This window comes from Mustela nigripes, chromosome 13 (assembly GCF_022355385.1).
Source record: "Mustela nigripes isolate SB6536 chromosome 13, MUSNIG.SB6536, whole genome shotgun sequence".
Lineage (NCBI taxonomy): Eukaryota > Metazoa > Chordata > Mammalia > Carnivora > Mustelidae > Mustela > Mustela nigripes.
Window position 1 is genome coordinate 61,131,437 of NC_081569.1, and position 20,523 is coordinate 61,151,959.

General features: G+C 42.8%; 1 protein-coding gene across 3 annotated transcripts in view; it reads left to right on the plus strand.

Annotated features, from left to right (window-relative positions):
• Nucleotides 1-978: 978 nt before the first annotated feature.
• The window catches only part of CAPN3 (calpain 3), a 50,564-nt gene continuing 31,019 nt past the window's right edge, over nt 979-20,523 (plus strand). Inside the window, exon 1 of one of the 3 annotated variants that reach the window (XM_059372616.1) lies at nt 979-1,927. In XM_059372616.1, the coding sequence (XP_059228599.1) occupies nt 1,619-1,927 (309 nt within the window). In that variant the 5' untranslated portion in view covers nt 979-1,618. The remainder of the gene's footprint in view (nt 1,928-20,523) is intronic. The other 2 variants (XM_059372617.1, XM_059372618.1) reach the window with 2 other exon arrangements.

Genomic DNA, 20,523 nt, shown 5'->3' on the forward strand with positions numbered 1-20,523 from the left:
ACCCTGGGATCATGACCCAAGCTGAAGGCCTCAACCCACTGAACCACCCAGGGGCCCCAAGTTGTTTAATTTTTATGATAACTCAATAGCAGACTGACTATCCACATACCCACTTTATAAGTGAGAAAACTGAGCCATAGGAAAAAAAGAAGAAGTAACTCACCTAAAGTTAAACAGGCACAGCCAGCAAGCAGGATGCCCAGACTTTGAATCCACACAATCAGCCTTAAGGCTGCCCTCCCCTATCCTGCCTCTCCAAGAGTAGTAGTAAAGGTCCTTGGGCATTTCCTGGTCCTAGGGAACAGGAGGACAAGCTGAGGGTCCCCACATGCAGCAGCTCCAGACATAGGTCTCCTTAAAGCTGTAGCCCCAGTGATCATGAGCCTGGTAATCCTCCCTAGTTCAGCAGTCACTCCCCACCTCCTCTTATAGCTCTAGCCTTCGGCTGGTGAGACTGGTCACGTGGGAAGAGGCAGGGCTACAAGTCTAGGACCAGCGGCCACTGAGCCACAAGTGGAATGTAGCCATCTGACAGTCCAGGCAGTAGCTACCATGGGTTCAACACAAAGCGGAAGCCAGGCAGGCAGTTCCGTTCCCTGAAACCAATTCTTTTGGAATGACCTCCCCTGGGACTCAAAAGGGAACCCAATTCAGTAACCAATTCCACTTCTGACCCAGTTGTCTAATGTGGTATGTCTGCACAGTCTACTCAAGTGCACTTTTTGTAGCAAATTTGGTCCAGTGTTTATTTTGGGGGTGGGGAGAGACAAGAGGTGTCTAGGTCAAGTGGGCAAGAAAGAGACAGACATTCTTCTCAACTGGGGACTCTGCTGAGCAGCATTTTCCACCCAGACAGCTCCACCAAACGCTGACACCATAACATTCTGTAAGAGATGCAAATCCAGCTGAATAATGTTCTGATATCCTAGAGTTTTAGAAAGTAAAAATTGTGTTCTCAACCATGTCTAGAATATTCCCCCAGAATTCAGGATCTCACTTTCACCCTGGCTACCTTTTTTCTCAGTACTGCTCTCCATTCATCTGGGGGCTGATGGGTGGACAAAGTCCATGTCCCGACTCAATAACGCATGAGCAGTTTTTTTGCTACTTTCGGCATCCAACCTCCTCAAATATGCCCTTTCCGCCTCCCGACGACACCAGCACTCAATGACCACGGGGAAACGTCCCCAGCAGGGTCCTTCTCACCTCATGCGTCGTCTGGCTGCCGGAAGCCTCCCTGGCTCTCATACTCCTCTTCTTCCTTCATGTCTATTTTTAGTTTTCCTGGCTCAAGCTTCTCCAGGCCCCTGAAACACAACCCTCTCTCTCCCCTCTGCCTCTCCCTCTGGCAGGCTAGCTGCCGGCAGGAGCCCCCAGAAATCCTCCTGTCTCCTGCCTCGGGAAACCTCCGACTTCGGGATCACCACTCGGCTTTAAGGATGGACAGAAGCTGGATGACCTTCTGACGGGCTATAGCTCCGAATGTGGATGTGGACGTTTTTCTCTCAGATGACAGAATCACTCCAACTTCCCCTTGGCCATTGCTTTCTTCCCCTGCAGGGAGCTGTACCTTGTTTTCTTTAAAAAACAAAACCTTTTTTTCCCCAATTTGCCTGCCATGCCAACTGTCATTAGCCCATCTGTGGCCCCACGGACGGGGGCTGAGCCCAGGTCCCCGGGGCCGATTCCCCCGCCAGGCGAAGGTAAGACCACGGAGGCCGGGGGCACAAACCCAAGCGGCATCTATTCGGCCATCATCAGCCGCAATTTCCCCATTATTGGAGTTAAAGAGAAGACATTTGAGCAGCTTCACAAGAAATGTCTGGAAAAGAAGGTTCTTTATCTGGATCCTGAGTTTCCACCCGATGAGACCTCTCTCTTTTACAGCCAGAAATTCCCCATCCAGTTCATCTGGAAGAGACCTCCGGTGAGTAGCTCAAACACTTGGCTTTTTTCCCTCAGAGAAGTCCTGGCCCTCAGCACCTTCCCGCAGCTCCACAGTGCGCATGGGCAGGAAGTCCAGAGCGCGCATGGGCAGGAGGTCCGCAGTGCGCATGGGCAGGAGGAGGAAGGTTTCTGGCTGCAGGCCGGCAGTCCCCCGTCCTTAGAAGCCGAGTCCGTTCTCACTCTGTTCATCTCTTTTTCTGAAAAACACCTTGCTTTGTATAATGGGAACCCAGTATAATTCATCCTATAAAAGTAAATACCTTTTTCTCAGAACAAGTCTCTAAGAGTCCTTCCATTTCTTGGGCTAAAATCATGAGGTTGTCCCTTACTTTGTCAATAGCCATGACTTTCTGCAACACAGAAGCCCTGGGAAGAGGGGAGTAGCTGGCAAAGACCTGTTTTCCTCGCATAAAATGTTAGGGTGAGAAGGAGAAATCCTAGTAATCATTTTTGTCCACATACCTCACCCCACAAATGAGAAAGGCACACTGAGGGAAGTACATCCAGAGATGGCATGATAGCCTGGATTAAAACCCCTTCTCTTTAGGTAACTCTTCCAGCCTCCAGGTTTCATTTACTGTGATCAGATGGAAAATCCTATCCCGCCACTCCCTTCTCTGATCAGACCTCCCATATGACTCTTATTTTTTTTTTAAGATTTTGTTTATTTATTTAATTGACAGACAGAGATCACAAGTAGGCAGAGAGGCAGACAGAGAGAGAGAGGAGGAAGCAGGCTTTCTGCCGAGTAGAGAGCCCGATGTGGGGCTGGATCCCAGGACTCTGGGATCATGACCTGAGCCGAAGGCAGAGGCTTTAACCCACTGAGCCACCCAGGCACCCCAACTCTTATTCTTAATTCAAGGAATTTGGGGGTATCTGCTAGAGCCAGAAAGTGGGCAACTGGGGAGACAGAAGTGAACAAGACAGACAAAAATTGGGGCACCTGGGTGGCTCAGTCGGTTAAGCTTGATCTTGATTTCCACTTAGGTCATGATCACAGGGTCCTGGGATGGAGCCCCACAGCACTGGGCTCCACTCTCAGCGGGAAGTCTGCTTGAGATCCACCCGCCCTCTGCCCCCTCTCCCTCCCAAATAAATAAATTTAGAAAGATTTTATTTATTTACTTGACAGAGAGAGAGTGAGACCACAGTAGGCAGATAGGCAGGCAGAGAGAGGGGGAAGCAGAGCCCTGCTGAGCAGAGAGCCCAATGTAGGGCTCGATTCCAGGACCCTGAGATCATGACCTGAGCCGAAGGCAGAGACTTAACCCACTAACCCACCCAGGTGCCCCAATAAATAAATATTTTTTAAAAAGAAAGATAGATAAAAATTCCTGCTCTCCTGGACTCCAGAATCTTTAAGGGAAGGCTGTCAATAGAGAATATTCAGTTGCTATGGGATCAGAAGGCAAGGGGAGCTAACCCCATTCAGGGAGAAAACTGACACCACCCCCTACCCCCAGGAGATCACTAAAATTGAGGCCCAGTGCTATTCATTAGCTTAATCAAGTTACTCTGGGACCTGGTGTCATTGATTAGCCATGTTTTGTTTTGTTTTTTTTTTCTAACCTGAGATCAAATGTCCAATGCTGTACTCACCCTATGTGTTCCCCAAGGTTCCTTTCCACTCCTAACAATTCTGTGGTAAGGCCTGTGACTGCCCTGAGGACCCTCAGTTTGGAAGAAAGGACTAGCAAGAGCTTCATTCTGCAGCCCAGTCACTGCCCTGCTGCCAGAGAACTGGGACCTGTCACATCCCTGTTGGAGTATCTTCAATAACACTCTTCTCCCCTCCCTGCATGCTTCAGGATAAGTCCAAACTCCTTAGATGAGCTACAGGCCCTCCCATGCTGGCCCCAGCCTACCTGTCCATGTCATTTTCACCCTTTCCTCTGGAGCCTGATGCATTCAGCTGCTTTGTTTTTCCCAGATCCTGTACCTCAAGGCCTTTGTTTATGCTCTCTGTCTGGAATGATCTTCTTGTTTTTATCTGATCTGCTCCCCTCACCCTCTCTCCACTGCTCAGTTATCACTTCTTTCAAGCTTTCACACATCTGTTCCCCATCTGCTGAGAACAAGAACCATTCCTGGTCATCTCCAGACCTGTTTGCCAGGAAAGGGCCAGGCCCCCAGCGGGTAATCAGAGATGAATGAAAACCCACAGCCGAGGGTGCTGAGCACCAAGAGATAAGGGCAGCCCAGCACTCCAAGGCAGTAGAGGGGAGAAGAGGGAGGGGGTGTTCCTAGAATCTTTTTTTTTTTTTTTTTTTTTTTAAGTAGGCTCCATGCCCAGCATGGAAACCAACGCAGGGCTTGAATTCATGACCCTGAGATCAAGACATGAGCTTGAGCTTAAATTGGACACTAGCTGATTGAGCCACCCAGGTACCCCCTAAAAACCTTTTCTAATACAACTGTGGGGGGGGGGGGAACCTTTACAAATGCTGTTTTTAGTGAAATTATGAGTGGATTTTAGTCTTAAAAGCTAGACTTGCATATTAATAAGAACAATGTAAGGGTCTATTGTGCTCTAGGTGCTAAGTCAGTCCTAAAATTTATGCTATCATTGCTAGTGTGACATTGGGGGCACCAGAAGACCTGTCTGTTTCAACCTGTGCTCCCACCACCAATACCCCCTCACATACAAGTGAAGTGATTAAGGGCCAGAAAGGGCAACCACACAAGTTGATTGCAATTCAAACACTGAAATGATTCCAGAACTTTCTGAAGTGTAAAGCACTTCTTGGAGATGTAAGTTTCCCATGCATTCCTTATACATCATAAACTTTACCAGGTTTAAGCAGTCTGAAACAGAGACTGTGTCCTAGGAGAGGCCCTTCCTGTTTTTATTCTCTGAGGCACAGAATCACTGAAAGCCAATGTGAATATTTCTTTGCAATCAGTACATATTACAATTGGATGGTGGTGGTGGTGGTGGTGGTGATAAGGGGAGAACTATTCAAGCCAGCTAAAATTCTAGTTAAGATGAAGCTGTATTTTCAGCATTTCCCTCTTCAAAGAGGGGACAGCCAGGCCACCTGTCCAGGCACACCCATAATCTCTTCTCACTCACTCACCAATACTGCCTCACTGCTTTTCCTCCTCTACTAGAGAGCTTCATGCACTGAGTCTCCAGGCCAAACTGATTCCTTTTGGCCTTCCTTCTATGATCTATTTCTGGAATCCAAAAGCAAACCATACAACACTTTCCAGTTGTTGAGCCAAATTTTCTTGATTACAAACCCTTCGAGAGAAGAGAATGGCTTCTAGAACAGGGCCTCTGGGAAACTGATTACTCTTGCCCAATTTCATCAGAGAAATGCAAATCAAAACCAATGAAATATCACTTTGTTAGAACAGCTAGAATCAAAAAGACATGGAAATAACAGTTGTTGGCAAGGATGTGGAGAAAAAGGAACACTTGTGCACTGTTGGTGGGATTGTAAATTGGTACAGTCACTGTGGAAAACAGTATGGAGCTTCCTCAAAAAATTAAAAAGAGAAATACATTATGATCCAGTAATTCCACTACTAAGTATATATCCAAAGAAAACAAAAACACTAATTCAAAAAGATATATGCACCCCTATGTTTACTGCATATTATTTACAATAGCCAAGTTATGGAGGCAACCCAAGTGTATACACACACACACACATACACACACACACAGAGGAATATTACTCAGCCATAAAAAAGAATGACATCTTCCCATTTGCACAATGTGGATGGACCTAGAGAGTATAAAGCTAAGTGAAATAAGTCAGACATAGAAAGAGAAATACCAAATGATTTCCCTCAACTGTGGAATCTAAGAAACAAAACAAATGAACAAACAAAGAAATAAAGAGACACACAAACAAAAAGGGTCTTAAATACAGACAACAAACTGGTGATTACCAGGAGGAAAGTGGGTTGGGGGATGAGTGAAATAGATAAAAAGAGATTAAGAGGTAAAATAAGTAAAACTTATAAAATTATAAAATAAGTAAATCATGGAGATGAAAAGTACAACATAGGGAAGATCGTTAATAAGATTGTAATACTGTTGTTTGGTAACAGATGGTGATGACACTTAATGAGGTAACATTGAGGAATTTATAGAATTGTTGAATCATTATGTTGTAAGCTGATACTCATATAACACTGTATGTTAATTATATTTCAATAAAATAATAATAATAATAAATAGGGGCACCTGGCTGGCTCCATTGGAAGAATATGTGACCCTTGACCTCAGGGTCATGAGTTTGAGGCCCATACTGGGTGTAGATATTACTTAAATAAATAAAAATTTTAAAATAGCAAAAATAATAAATAAATCATTACATTTTTCAAGTCAGGTCTTGTCACCACTACAAAATTACCTTTGATTTTTTTTTTAAGATTTTATTTACTTATTTGACAGAGATCACAAGTAGGTAGAGAGGCAGGCAGAGGTGGGGGGGAAGCAGGCTCCCCACTAAGCAGAGAGCCCGATGTGGGGCTCAATCCCAGGACCTGAGCCGAAGGCAGAGGCTTTAACCCACTGAGCCACCCAGGCGCCCTTGATTTTTTTTTTTTTTTATAGATACTTAGCGAAGTGTCCTTAACAAAATATGAATCCTTAGCATGACAGATTCTAGCTTTTCTCTTCATGAAGAGAACTCTTAAAGAAAAATTGGGAAGATTCTAATAATTACAGAAAGAATAATTTCTCTCTGGAGGTGGACATGTTGGTTGTTTAGTGGGGGGAATAAAAGAAAAAAATGCTAATTTATTTACAAGACAGAAGGAGTCAGAACAGAAACCAGAGTGGGATGGGAGGGAAGCAACAGGGCAAGAGGCCACATACCCCAGGGTCATCCATCCACTTGACCTGATACCCAAATACATCTTTTTTTTTTTTAAGATTTTATTAATTTATTTGTAAGAAAGCAAGTGAGAAAGCACAAACGGTGGGAGAGGCAGAAGGAGATGGAGAAGCAGATTCCCTCCTGAGTAGGGAACCCGATGTGGGACTCCATCCCAGGACCCTGGGATCATGACCTGAACTGTAGGCAGATGCTTAACCAACTGAGCCACCCAGGTGCCCTGCCACCCAAAGACTTCTTTACTCATGAACTTGTGAAAAGCCTGAGGCAAGTAAAAAGTAACTTACTGGTAAAGGGAGGAAGTTAATACCTTCAGTTACACAGACAGGATGAGCCAGCACACCCAGAAACCAGAGTGTGGAAAGCACAGTAGTGGGGAAGGAGAGAGGTGTACAGAAGCACACTGCCTGAAACCCCCTGAACGCTGGTGGGGGGAAGAGGCTCTCTCCTCTCAGAGGCTATGAAGTGGGAGTTCCAGATTTCTGAGAATCTGTGAGCCCCAGCTAACACCTGGAGAGTGCCCTGCTTAGGAGAAGCTGACACATGGTGCAACCACTGGGGAAAACAGTATGAGCTTACTCAGAAAGTTAAAAATAGAACTGCCCAATGACCCAACAATTGCACTACTGAATATTTACCCAAAGAATACAAAAACACTAATTCAAAGGGATACATGCACCCCTATGTTTATAACAGCATTATTTACAGTAGCCAAGAAATGGAAGCAACCCAAGTGTCCCTCCATAGATGAATGGAAAAAGAAGTGGGGTATATATGCAATGGAATATTATTCTAGCATTAAAAAAGAATCAACTCTTACAATTTGCAACAACATGGATAGAGCTAGAGAGTATAATGCTAAGTGAAATAAGTCAGAGAAAGACAAATGCCATATGATTTCATTCGTATGTGGAATTTAAGAAACAAATCAGCAAATGGAGGAAAAAAGAGACAAATTAAGAAACAGATTCTTTTTTTTTTAACTTTTTTTTTAAGATTTTATTTATTTGACAGAGAGAGATCACAAGTAGGCAGAGAGGCAGGCAGAGAGAGAGAGGAGGAAGCAGGCTCCCCGCTGAGCAGAGAGCCCGATGCGGGACTCGAACCCAGGACCCTGAGATCATGACCTGAGCTGAAGGCAGCAGCTTAACCCATGGAGCCACCCAAGCGCCCTAACTTTTTTTTTTTTTTAAGATTTTATTTATTTATTTGACAGAGAGAAATCACAAGTAAATGGAGAGGCAGGCAGAGGGAGAGAGAGAGAGGGAAGCAGGCTCCCTGCTGAGCAGAGAGCCCAATGCGGGACTCGATCCCAGGCCCTGAGATCATGACCTGAGCCAAAGGCAGCGGCTTAACCCACTGAGCCACCCAGGCGCCCCTAAAAAACAGATTCTTAATTATCAAAACAGGCTGGGGGCTACCAGAGGGGAGGTGGGTGGGGTATGGGTAAAATAGGTGGTGGGGATTAAGGAGGACAATTGTGATGAATACCAGGTGATGTGTGGAATTGTGAAATCACAATACCATACACCTGAAACTAACATTACACTGTATGTTAACTGGAATTAAGATCAAAACTTAAAAAACCAAAACAAAAAGAAGTAGCTGACACTTCCTTTACCATATTCATCCCAACTTCAAGTCTAAATAATCACCATCACAACTTTTAGAAGTTTATTATAGAACACAGAACACAGTATTAAAACTGCTAGCAAAAACTTATAAATGTGGAGCACCTGGGTGGCTCAGTGGGTTAAAGCCTCTGCCTTCAGCTCAGGTCGTGATCCCAGGGTCCTGGGATCGAGCCCCGCATTGGGCTCTCTGCTCAGCGGGGAGCCTGCTTCATCCTCTCTCTCTGCCTGCCTCTCTGCCTACTTGTGATCTCTGTCTGTCAAATAAATGAAATTAAAAAAAAAAAAACTTATAAATGTTAGGATGGTTTGGGATGTTTGGGAATAGCTTTCAGCCATTCCAGGAAGACGCGTTCCTTCCCTGAATTCAAAGTTTTGAAGGGAAAACAGACACCCTCAGCCCCTTCGATAACCTGCTTATATCCTATGCGTACCTCTCACGGCCTGAATGTTCATCCTTACTTCTAGCCAGAAATCTCCTGGCCACAACTTTTGCACCTTCTCTCTAGTCTGACCCAGAAGATAGTGAAATAGAGACAGCAGATTTCCTGTACATAGTCATACTCCTTGTTTGTGAATAATCTTATCCTTCCTTTAGATGTTTCAACTCATACCCTGTAAATGTGGTTTTTCCAACACGGGGGAGGTCAGTGCCATGATCTATATACAGCCAATCCTCATTATTCATGGATTCTGAATTTACCTACGCACTAAAATTAATTTGTAACCCTAAAATCAGCATTTATGGTGTTTCTGTGGTCATTTGCAGACATGCATAGGGCAGTGAAAATTTTGAGTCGCCCCCTAGGCACATTCCCAGATGAAATCAGGATGACACTGGGCTTTCTCATCTTAGCCCTCATACTGTAAATGGGTGTCCTTTTCATAGTCTACATAGCATCCCGTTTTTCACATTTTTTGCACTTCTTATCGGTGATTTCCTCTGTTTAAACTATGAAGTGCTGTCTTGTGTTCCTAAGTGCAAGAAATCCACGGTGTGCCTTAGGGAGAAAAGAAATGTGTTAGAGTCATTCACACTGAAATTTTGGTGCTGTTGGCTGTGAGTTCAAAGTTAATGACTCAGTAAAATAGATTAAATAAGGTGTCTTTAAACAGAAACACACTGAAGAATGTGTACTCATCGGTTGATAAAAATGTGGCTAGACACTCACAGGAATCTAATCCTGTATTTCCTCCAAGAGCAATGATTCCTACTCACTAATTCGGCATTCACAGCACCATTATAAAACATAACTACCACGAATAACAAGAATGGATTGTAATTTCTATGTTCCCTGTATCCTTTTTTTTAAACATTTTATTTATTTTTTTGACAGAGAGAGACACAGTGAGAGAGGGAACATAAGCAGGGGGAGTAGGAGAGGGAGAAGCAGGCTCCCAGCAAAACAGGGAGCCCAATACGGGGCTCCATCCCAGGATCCTGGGATAATGACCTGAGCCAACGGCAGACGCTTAACAACTGAGCCACCCAGGCATCCCTGTTCTCTGTATTCTTAAACATCACAACTTAAAACAATACCCTTGGGCACCTGGGTGGCTCAGTAGGTTAAGCCACTGCCTTCGGCTCAGGTCATGATCTCAGGGTTCTGGGATCGAGTCCCGCATCGGGCTCTCTGCTCAGCAGGGAGCCTGCTTCCTCCTCTCTCTCTCTCTCTGCCTGCCTCTCTGCCTACTTGTAATCTCTGTCTGTCAAATAAAAAAAAAAAAAACAATACCCTATTAAGGGTATGATTAGCAGGAAACATTACAATATGTTTTAATCCATTACGTCATGATTTTTTTTTGATGTTCGAACTGTTTCATCTTTGGACAGTGGGAGGCCCCTACAAGCTACCTGTGTCATTTGTTGTGCTCCCAGTCATCTTTTTATTTATTTTTTTTAAGATTTTATTTATATGTGAGAGAGAAATAGTGAGAGAGGGCACAAGCCGGGGGGAGGGGCAGAGGAGAGAGCGAAGCAGGCCATTTTCAGGTCTCAGTTTCCTCATCTATGAAAAGAATATAGAAAACCAGAAAATCCTTACTTCCATAGAGTTGTTGTAAGGATTAAATGGCATGTTGTAAATGACATACTGAGCACAGTGAGTCAATAAAGAATGATGATGGTAAATCAAAGGAAAAATGAGGTACCCCATTGAGAGCCCGCTCTCAATTTAGTAGTCATGATGGCACCATGGTGGGGGAGGTAAGTTCTGGTGAAAGTAAATAGTTAGGACTGCCTCCCCTTATATTCCACAAGACAGCAGCTCCTTCTGACTGTGACAGAGCTGTAGATATCATAGTGAGGAAGCTGAAATAACTTAGCAGTAAAATGCTGGAAATGGGAGGGTCAGGGACAGAAATAGCCAAGGAATGTATGAAAAGATGCATTTTCCTGATTATGAATGAGGCAGAGCATCTGTTCATGTTCATGTATTTCTTGACCATTTGTTATCTCGCTGTCCATTAAATACCTGTCTTTGCTAGTTTTTCTATTGAGTTGGTCTTGTTCAACTTGAATTGTAGACATCTTTGGATACTGATTGCTTATTGGTTAGATGTGTTATAAATATCTTCTCAAGGTCCCTGGGTGGCTCAGTCTGTTAAGCATCTGACTTCAGCTCAGGTCATGATCTCCAGAGGCCTTGGGTCAAGTCCTGCATAAGGCTCCATGCTCACCAGGGAGTCTGCTTGTCCCTCTCCCTCTCCCTGTGCTCCTCCCCTGCTTGTGCACTCCCTCCCTCTCAAATAAATAAAATCTTAAAAAATATATTTTCTCCCACTTTGTGACTTGCCTATTCACTGTTTTAAGGGTTTTCTTATTTTATAAATTCTTTTTTTAAAGATTTTATTTATTTATTTGACAGAGATCACAAGCAGGCAGAGAGGCAGGCAGAGAGAAAGGAAGGGAAGCAGGCTCCCTGCTGAGCAGAGAGCCCGATGTGGGGCTCGATCCCAAGACCTGGGACCATGAACTGAGCCGGAGGAAGAGGCTTTAACCCACTGAATCACCCAGGTTCCCCTATTTTATAAATTCTTAATTAAAAGCTCTTAATAAAAGTTCTAAGTTATTCTTTATATATATATATATATTTTATTTATTTATTTATTTATTTTTTTCCTATATAGCTAGTGCTTTTTATGTTCTGTTAAGAAAGTTTTTCCTAGGGGCACCTGGGAGGCCCAGTTAAGCTTCCAACTCCTGATTTTGGGTCAAGTCATGATCTCAGGGTCGTGTGATCAAGGCCTACACTGGGTTCACCTTGGGTGTAGAGCCTACTCAAGATTCTCTCTTTCCTGCTCCCTCTGCCCCTCCACCCCTATCCCTGCTTGCTTGCATACATGCTCTGTCTCTCTCTCAAAAAAATTAAAATTAAAATTTTAAAATTTTTTAAAAATTTTCCTAAACCAAAGTCATTCTTCTTTATTATCATTTAGAAACAATTTTTCTGCCTTTATATTTGGGTCTATCATCTATCTAGAATTGATTTTTCTTATATAAGACAGGGATCATATTTTGTTGTTTTTCCATGTGGATGATTAAAATTCCCAGCACAACTTTTTTTTTTCTTCAAATCCTTTCTCTGCTATTTTGCAAAATCATTTTTTAAACAGATTAAATGTCTAACTATGTGTAGTTCTGTTTCTGTGCTCTCTACCGTGTTCTACTTGTGTTTATTGATCTTTGTACCAGCTCCACACCTTGTGCCAATAAGTCTTGCAGTAGAGCAAATACACCCAACTTGTTTTTCCTTTTCAGTATTGTTTTAACCCTATCTGGCTCTTTGCCTTTCCACTTAAATTTTAGAATCAGGGTGTTGAGTTCTACAAAAATTCCTGAGGGGACTTTTACTGAGATTGCACTGAATCAACCTGGAAAAAATGCGTTTCTTTGACAATATTTAGTCTTCCTATGGATGAAAAAGGGATGTCTCTCCATTTAATTGGGTCTCCTTTAGTATCTTTTAAAAAATGATATCATTTATTTATTTGACAGAGAGAGACAGAGAAACATGAGTGGCAGGCAGAGAGAAACAGGCTTCCCACTAAGTAGGGAGTCTGATGTGGGGCTCTATCCTAGGACCCCAAGATCATGACCCAACCCGAAGGTAGACGTTCAGCTGACTGAGCCACCCATGTACCCCTCCTTCAGTACCTTTTAATCAAGTTCTTTGATAATTTCTCCTTAAACGTCTTGAACATCCTTTGTCAGATTTCTTCCTAAGCATCTTTTATTTTTGTTGTTTTTAGAAAGGGCTTCTTTCTTTAAAAATGTACTCAATTTCTCAGACATAAACATGCATTTGACTTTTATATCCAGTATATTTGCTAAACTCCTAGTAATTCTAACAATTTAACTGTAGATCCCAAGTTATTTGTCTGTAAGTTCTGTTTCTGTATAGTTAGGCCATTTGTAAGTCATGGCAGGGTGACCCAGTACATTATGCACAACTGTATTCAGCAACCTAATTCTTGTTTTACTGCACTGGCTAAACTCTCCAGCATCATGTTAATAATAAAGGAGATAACAGAATTGGTTACTTTAAATTTATTTAAATAATAAAGGAAATAACAGAATTCCAGTCAATGCTAGTGTTTCACTGTTGAATAGACCTGCTATAGATTTCCGTGACCTCATATCTTGGTTGTGTTTCCTATAAACTGCTTAGAGTTAAAAAAAAAAATTTCCAATCTAAAAACCTTTGTCTTTTAACTGAAGGCAACTGATTATGAACATTGATATATATTGGATTTATTTCTATCATCTTAACCATAACCTTTCTGTTGATAGTGCTTCTTTAAATGTTCATTTTTCCTCTCTCTGCCTTTTAAAAAATGTATTAAAGGTGTTTTCTCCTGGAGCCTGGGTGGCTCAATCAGATAAGTCTCCAACTCTTTTTTTTTTTTAACAGATTTTATTATTTGTTTATTTGCCAGAGAGAGAGAAAGCACAAGCAGGGGGAATGGCTGGCAGAGGGAGAAGCAGGCTCCCAGCTGAGCAAGGAGCCTGATATAGGACTTGATTCCAGGACCCTGCGATCATGCCCTGACCTAACCTAAAGGCAGATGCTTAATGACTGAGCCATCCAGGTGTCCCTGGGTCTAACTCTTGATTTTGGCTCAGGTCAAGATCTCAAAGTTATGAGATCAAGCTTCAGGTCAAGCTCCATGCTGGGTGTGGAGCCCACTTAAGAGTCTCTCTCTCCCTCTTCCTGTCCCCCTCCCCTGAAAAATGTAAAAGTGTTTTGTTGTTTTCTTTTCTTTCTACAAGTTCAGAAGTTATTGACTATTTCTGTTTTTTTCAGTGGTTGCCCTAAATATTAACATAAATTTCATCTTGACAAAGCGTGAAATTGATCAAAAGCTTTATTTTCCTCAAACAGTATGAGGACCACAAGGCACTTTGACTCCAATTACTCCTCTACCAATTCATCTGCTATTGTTGTGCATAATTTGAGTTCTGTATTGATTTACAACCTTAAAAAATAGAAAATATTACAATTTTTTAAAAAATATTTTATGCATTTATTTGACAGAATGAGAGAGAAAGAGCATGAGCAGGGGTGAGGGGAGGAGCAGAGGGAGAAGCAGACTCCCTGCTGAGTGGAGAGCCCGACATGGAGCTCCATCCCAGGACCTTGGAATCTTGACCTGAGCTGAAGGCAGATGCTTAAGTGACTGAGCCACCCAGGCACCTCCAATCTGATTATTAAATTATTAAATTTCAATGTGTGAAACTAATTGGATTCTAGTTCAAAGAAAAGCAGCTATAGGGATGCCTGGGTGGCTCAGTTAGTTAAGTATCTGCCTTTGGCTCAGGTGGTGATTTCAGGAGTCTTAGGATGGAGTCCCATGTGTGACTCCTTGTTCAGTGGGAAGTCTGCTTCTCCCTCTGCCCCTCCCCTCACCCCTGCTATGCTCTCTCTTTCTCATTCTCTCAAAAAAATACATAAAATCTTTTTTTAAAGGAAGCTATAAAAGATTTGGGGAACAACGGAAGAAATTAGCATATGGATATAGATCTTGGATAATATTAGAGAATCATAGTTAATTTTCTTAGTGATAAGGGCATTACAGTCAGTAAGAAAGTGCTCTTGTCCTTAGGAGATGCCTGCTGTATGCTATATATGCTTCCAAGTATTTAGGTGTGAAGTGTCATGATACTGTCAACATTTTTCCAAATAGTTAGGCAAAAAAAAAAAGAAAAAGAAAAAAGAAGATCTATATATACATATATAGATAGGTAAAACAAAGATGACAAAATGTTAACAATTATTGAATCTAAATGTAAACTATGTGGATGTTTGTTCTTTAAACTTTTCTGTAGTTCTGAAACTTTTCATTATATAAATATATAATATAAATAATATACTGTAGAAAACTATGAGAGTTGAAATTTAAAGTTTTAATAGCAGGGTTAAAATATAAAATCAAGGAAATCTAGGATGTAGAACAAACCAAATTAGGAAAATACAATAAAATTAGAGGACATTTAAGATCTGATTTTTAGAAGTTTCAAAAAAAAAAAAAAGAAAGGAAAAAGGAAGGAAGGAAGGAAAGAAAGAAAGAAAGAATTGAAAGGGAGAGAAATGAAAAGGAATAATATAAAAATATTCTGGAACTGAGACCAAAAGTCTCCATATTGAAAGGAGTCACCGAGTGCTCAGCACAAAGAATTTAAAAAATAAACTCATACCAAAGCACATAGATATGGCTTTTGGAACTGGTGGAAGGAGGAATAGGAGAGAAGTATAGAAAACCCTTAAAGCTTTCAGAGGGAAATGATAGGTCACATGCAAAGGAATGCTCATCAGGTTATACCATATTTCTCAACAACACCATATGCTAGAAGCAATGACCATCCCATAAAAATTCTGGAAAATGCTTTTCAACTTAAAGTACCTAGCCAAATTCTCAATCACGCGCAAAAGTAGAATTCAGATGGAACTAGAGGGTATTATGCTGAGCGAAATAAGTCTATCAGAGATACAATTATCATGTGATCTCCCTGATAGGAGGAAGTTGAGAGGCAACGTGGGGGGTTTGGGAGGTAGAAAAGCAATAAATGAAACAAGATGGGATGGAGAGGGAGACAAACCGTGAGAGACTCTTTTTTTTTTTTTTTTAAAGATTTTATTTATTTATTTGACAGAAAGAGATCACAAGTAGGCAAAGAGGCAGGCAGAGAGAGAGGAGGAAGCAGGCTCCCTGCTGAGCAGAGTGCCCGATGCGGGACTCGATCCCAGGACCCCAGGATCATGACCTGAGCCGAAGGCAGAGGCTTCAACCCACTGAACCACCCAGGCGCCCCCCGTGAGAGACTCTTAATCTCACAAAACAAACTGAGGGTTAAAGGGGAGGGGGTAGGGAGGTAGGGAGAGGATGGTTGGGTTATGGATGTTGGGAAAGGTGTGTGCTGTGGTGAGTGCTGTGAAGTGTGTAAACCTGGTGATTCACAGACCTCAACTCCTGGGGCTAATAATACATTATATGTTAGTAAAAAAATTAAAAATCATATATATAAAAAGAGTGGAAATCAGAGTTAGCTGGGCAAGGACTCAGGTGATGTACCTCCCATCCATACTTTCTTAGGAAGCTCCAAGTTGTTTGCCAATTCAATCAAGAAGTAAACTAAAGAAGAGTTAAGTTCCAGGAAATGGAATTCTACCCAGAAAGGGACAGTCAGTCCCAGGTCACCTCTCCTAACCTGGAGAGCAGCCAGTCCAGGCTGTACGGGAGAATGAAGCTGCAAAGGAAGGCCTTAGCGGGAGAACAGTGGAACCACTAGGTTATCTGATGAGTTTAAGTATTTGGAGAAACTGCTGCTGAGGGAAAGCATTGATAAATACATAGAAAATCAAAGAATTATAAAGAATAAGAGAAAAAAACATTTCTACAGAAAGGAAATGTAATACAGCATAGCACTTAGCTAAGAAGTGAATAGGTAACTAATCATACTCAAGTAAATACTGAATTCTAATTTAACCAAAATTTATGGCATAACTATTTTGGGAAGATGGTGGGCAAAGCATAATGTGAGAAAACTAAATCTCACTTGTCAGAATAGGAAAGCTGCAGATAGTTTCTAAAAATAATAAATTAAGACCACCTGTGTTGCTCAGTCAGTTGGGTCTCCAACTCCTGGTTTTGACTTGGGCAGTGATCTCAGGATTCTGAGATCAAGTCTCACATCAGGCTCTGTGCTCAGCCTAGAGTCTGCTGGGGACTCTCTCTCTCTCCCTCAGCCCCTCCCCACTGTGCTCATGCCCCCACCCTCTCAAATAAATAAGTAAATAAATAAATCTTTTTTTAAAAAAGTAAAGAAGGAGCTATGATGAAAGCCTGAATCTTAGGGGTACCTGGGTGGCTCAGTGGGTAAAGACCTGCCTTTAGCTCAGGTCGTGGTCTCAGGGTCCTGGGGTTGAGCCCTGCATCCAGCAGCAGGGAGCCTGCTTCCCCCTCTCTCTCTGCCTGCCCCTCTGCCTACTCATGATCTCTGTCAAAATAATGTGATCTCTGTCAAATAAATAAATAAAATCTTTTAATAAAAAAAAGACTGGACTCAAAAAATAATAACAATAAATTAAAAGCAATAATATAAAGATATTATTTAGGGGGCACCTGGGTGGCTCAGTAGGTTAAGGCTTGTGCCTTTGGCTCAGGTCATGATCCCAGGGTCCTGGGATGGAGCCCCACATTGGGCTCTCTGCTCAGCAGGGAGCCTGCTTCCCCCTCCTCTCTGCCTGCCTCTCTGCCTACTTATGATCTCTCTCAAATAAATAAATAAAATCTTTTAAAAAAAGATATTATTTAGAAATATAGAGGTAAATACCAGAAAAATTGCTTAAAGAATTAAAAGTGGGGGTGCCTTGGTGGCTCAGTCGGTTAAGCGTCTGACTCCTGATTTTGGCTCAGGGTCATAAGATCAAGCCCCAAGTCAGGCTCCACACTCAGCACAGTCTGCTTAAGAGTCTCTCTCTCTGCCCCTCCCCCGACTCTCGCTCTCTAAATAAATAAATAAATAAATAAATAAATAAATAAAATCTTAAAAGAAAAAAGAATTAAAAGCAGCTGTCTCTGAGGAGAGGGATTTACAGGGCAAGAGACTGCTATTCCTCTATGTACCTTTTGTATTGTTTGATTTTTTTAAAAAAACTTTGTTCTTATATAAATGTAATAAAAATATGCTTATTTCTTAAAAGAACTGACCCCAAAATTACATTGAGCTATTATGCTACTCTGTAATGCTAATGTCATGGATCAAACCCCAGTGGATGTAAGAATCTCCTGGGATCCTTCTTCAAACTGAAGAATCCCAGACCCCTACCAAGAATATTTGAATCCTTGGGTCCAGGGTGAAGCCTGAGAATCTGCATTTTAAACAGGCATCCCTGGGGTGCCTGGGTGGCTCAGTGGGTTAAGCCGCTGCCTTCAGCTCAGGTCATGATCTCAGGGTCCTGGGATCGAGTCCCGCATCGGGCTCTCTGCTCAGCAGGGAGCCTGCTTCCCTCTCTCTCTCTGCCTGCCTCTCCATCTACTTGTGATTTCTCTCTGTCAAATAAATAAATAAAAATCTTTTTAAAAAAAATAATAAATAAATAAAATAAACAGGCATCCCAGGTGATTCCAATGCAGGTCGTCCAAAGACCACCCAACCCAGGGTTGGTGTGGACTGGTAGGAGTCAGTGACAGGACAGGGCCAGCATCCCCCTAGAGAGAGACTGCCAGGCCCCAATGTCCCCCCGCATTGCCTCCCAGCTTTTATTCGAGCTCTCCATCTAAGCACGGTAAAACTTTGAAAAAACTGGGCTTTCTTATGAACGTAATTCTGACGCACATGAAGCCTTCCCTCCCCAACCACGTTTTCTGCCTCAAAGGTCCTGAGCTTGTAGCAGTGGAAGCTTGCTTGTTGCCACGGGGCCCGCTCCAACAGGGACTTGCGTTTGAAGTTGAGTTACCCACCCTCCACAGATTAGAGTCTCTGAATGGCTAGTCAAGGTCTTTGGGGGGATGGGGCAGGGACATCAGGAGAATGAAGGCTTCATTAACCTCAGACAATGGCTTGGAGCAGATTCCTTCTATGCATTCAGCAGCCTGTATACGATTAGTGTATACAGCATGTTTCGAAGGCCCCATGCTATATCCCATTGGCCGCCGTGTCAAAGGCATGAATGCCTTTTGCTGAGGCAGGGTAAGCCTCTTGGTAATTATATTTTTTCTTTTTATAGAAAGAATCCCAGCAAGGCTGGTGGAAGTAGCCTACAGGTCTCCAAGCCATTGTGGCCTGTCCTGGGGCTGTCCCTGGCTCTCTCACTCCCTTTGCTGGCTCCCTCTCTCACTGGCATGGTGTTGCCCCTTGACCGTGGGCTCAGGGGCCTCCAGCCAAAGCTGCTGACTCTGACCACGGCCTTTCTCTGGGCTGTGTTCATTTGCATCGCGCTGCTGAGGGTGGAGGAGCTATATAGGCTTCGGCCCATTCACGGGAGGATTAGGCCTGGACGGAGGGTGCAGGGGGAGAGAGGCCACAGCGAAGGCCTAGCTCTACTCCCTGAGCGGTCACCATGCCCTACCTGCTGCCAGGGTTCTTCTGTGACCGCGTGATCAGGGAGCGGGACAGGAGAAATGGAGAGGGCACTGTCACACAGCCCCTCAAGTTTGAGGGGCAGGATTTCCTGGTTCTCAGACGACGGTGCCTAGCTCAGAAGTGCCTCTTTGAAGACTGTGTGTTCCCAGCAGGGGTTCAGGCCCTAGGCTCCCATGAGCTGAGCCAGAAAACCAAGATGAAGGCCATCACCTGGAAAAGGCCAAAGGTAGGGATGGGAGGGTTGGGGCTTCAGGACTCAGTTCTTGGGGACAGGAGATCAGGTGGTCCAGAGCCTTGAAGCCGTGGGTTCTCTACCTGAGTGAGGGGTTCATCAAGGTTCTCTGACCCATGTGCCCCCAGAATGCTTTCCTGCTTCCTCCTGAAACTGGACATGTTATTTTCTATTCCCGAACAAGAGGTTACTCTAACGGTCTAGAGGTCTTGGAGCCTGTGAATATTTTTAAGAGAGCTAACACGTTGGCTTTAATGCATAGTAAAATAGTAAGCATTAATTGATAATCATGTCTTCTTGAGAGTAGGTGTTCTGGGGAGGGGAAAGTGGAGTGGCTACGAGCCCTGAGGCTCACAGTTCAAGGAGAGTTCCATGGAAGGTGGTGAACCGTTAAGAAACAGGAGGTTGTGGGAGGCTGGAGTTGCCTTGTGAACCTTGCGCCCGAGGCTGTCTCCTTAGGGATGCGCCGCTTCTGTTTAAGCAGGAAGGTCCATGCTGACCGGCCAGACTTCTCACAAAGCAAAGTGATGCATCCACATTTAGGATTATGTGTTTTCTTGGAGAATTGCTTCCTTTCTCATTATGTGATACACCTCTTTATCTCTAATATTCTTCGCTATGAAGTCGGCTTCATCTGAAATTAATACAGCTACTCCAGTTTCCCTTTGATGAGTGCTAGCATGGCATATCCTTCTCTAGCTCCCCAAGGCTTTACACTTAAAGGGAGTCTCTTGTAGACAACATACAGACAGGTCTCTTTTCTATCCACATTCACAATCTCTATCTTTTCATTGGCGGATTTAGACCATTCATATTTAAGTGATCATGATACAGCTAGATTCCTATCTACCATGCTTGCAACTGTTTTCTATTTGTTACCATTGTTCTTTGCTTCTCCTCTCCCCCCTCTTCTGCTTTTTTAGTAATTTAATATTCTACATGATTCCATTTTATCCCCTCTCTTAAGTGTATCAGTTATACTTGTTTTAATGTTAACGGTTATGCTATAGTTTCCAATATACATATACAACTAATCTAATTCCACCTTCAAATAACACTATGCCATTATATATGCAGTCTAACACTTGATCATAGAAAATGCCCAGCTCCTCCCTGGCTTCCCTTCATTCGTTTCACCTATGCATACACTATCATTACTCAACACACTGTTGTTGTTATTATTATTACTTTAAATAAAGTTATCTTTAGATTAAGAATAAGAAAAATACTAGTTTTATTCTACCTTCATTTATTCCTTCTCTGAGCTCTTTC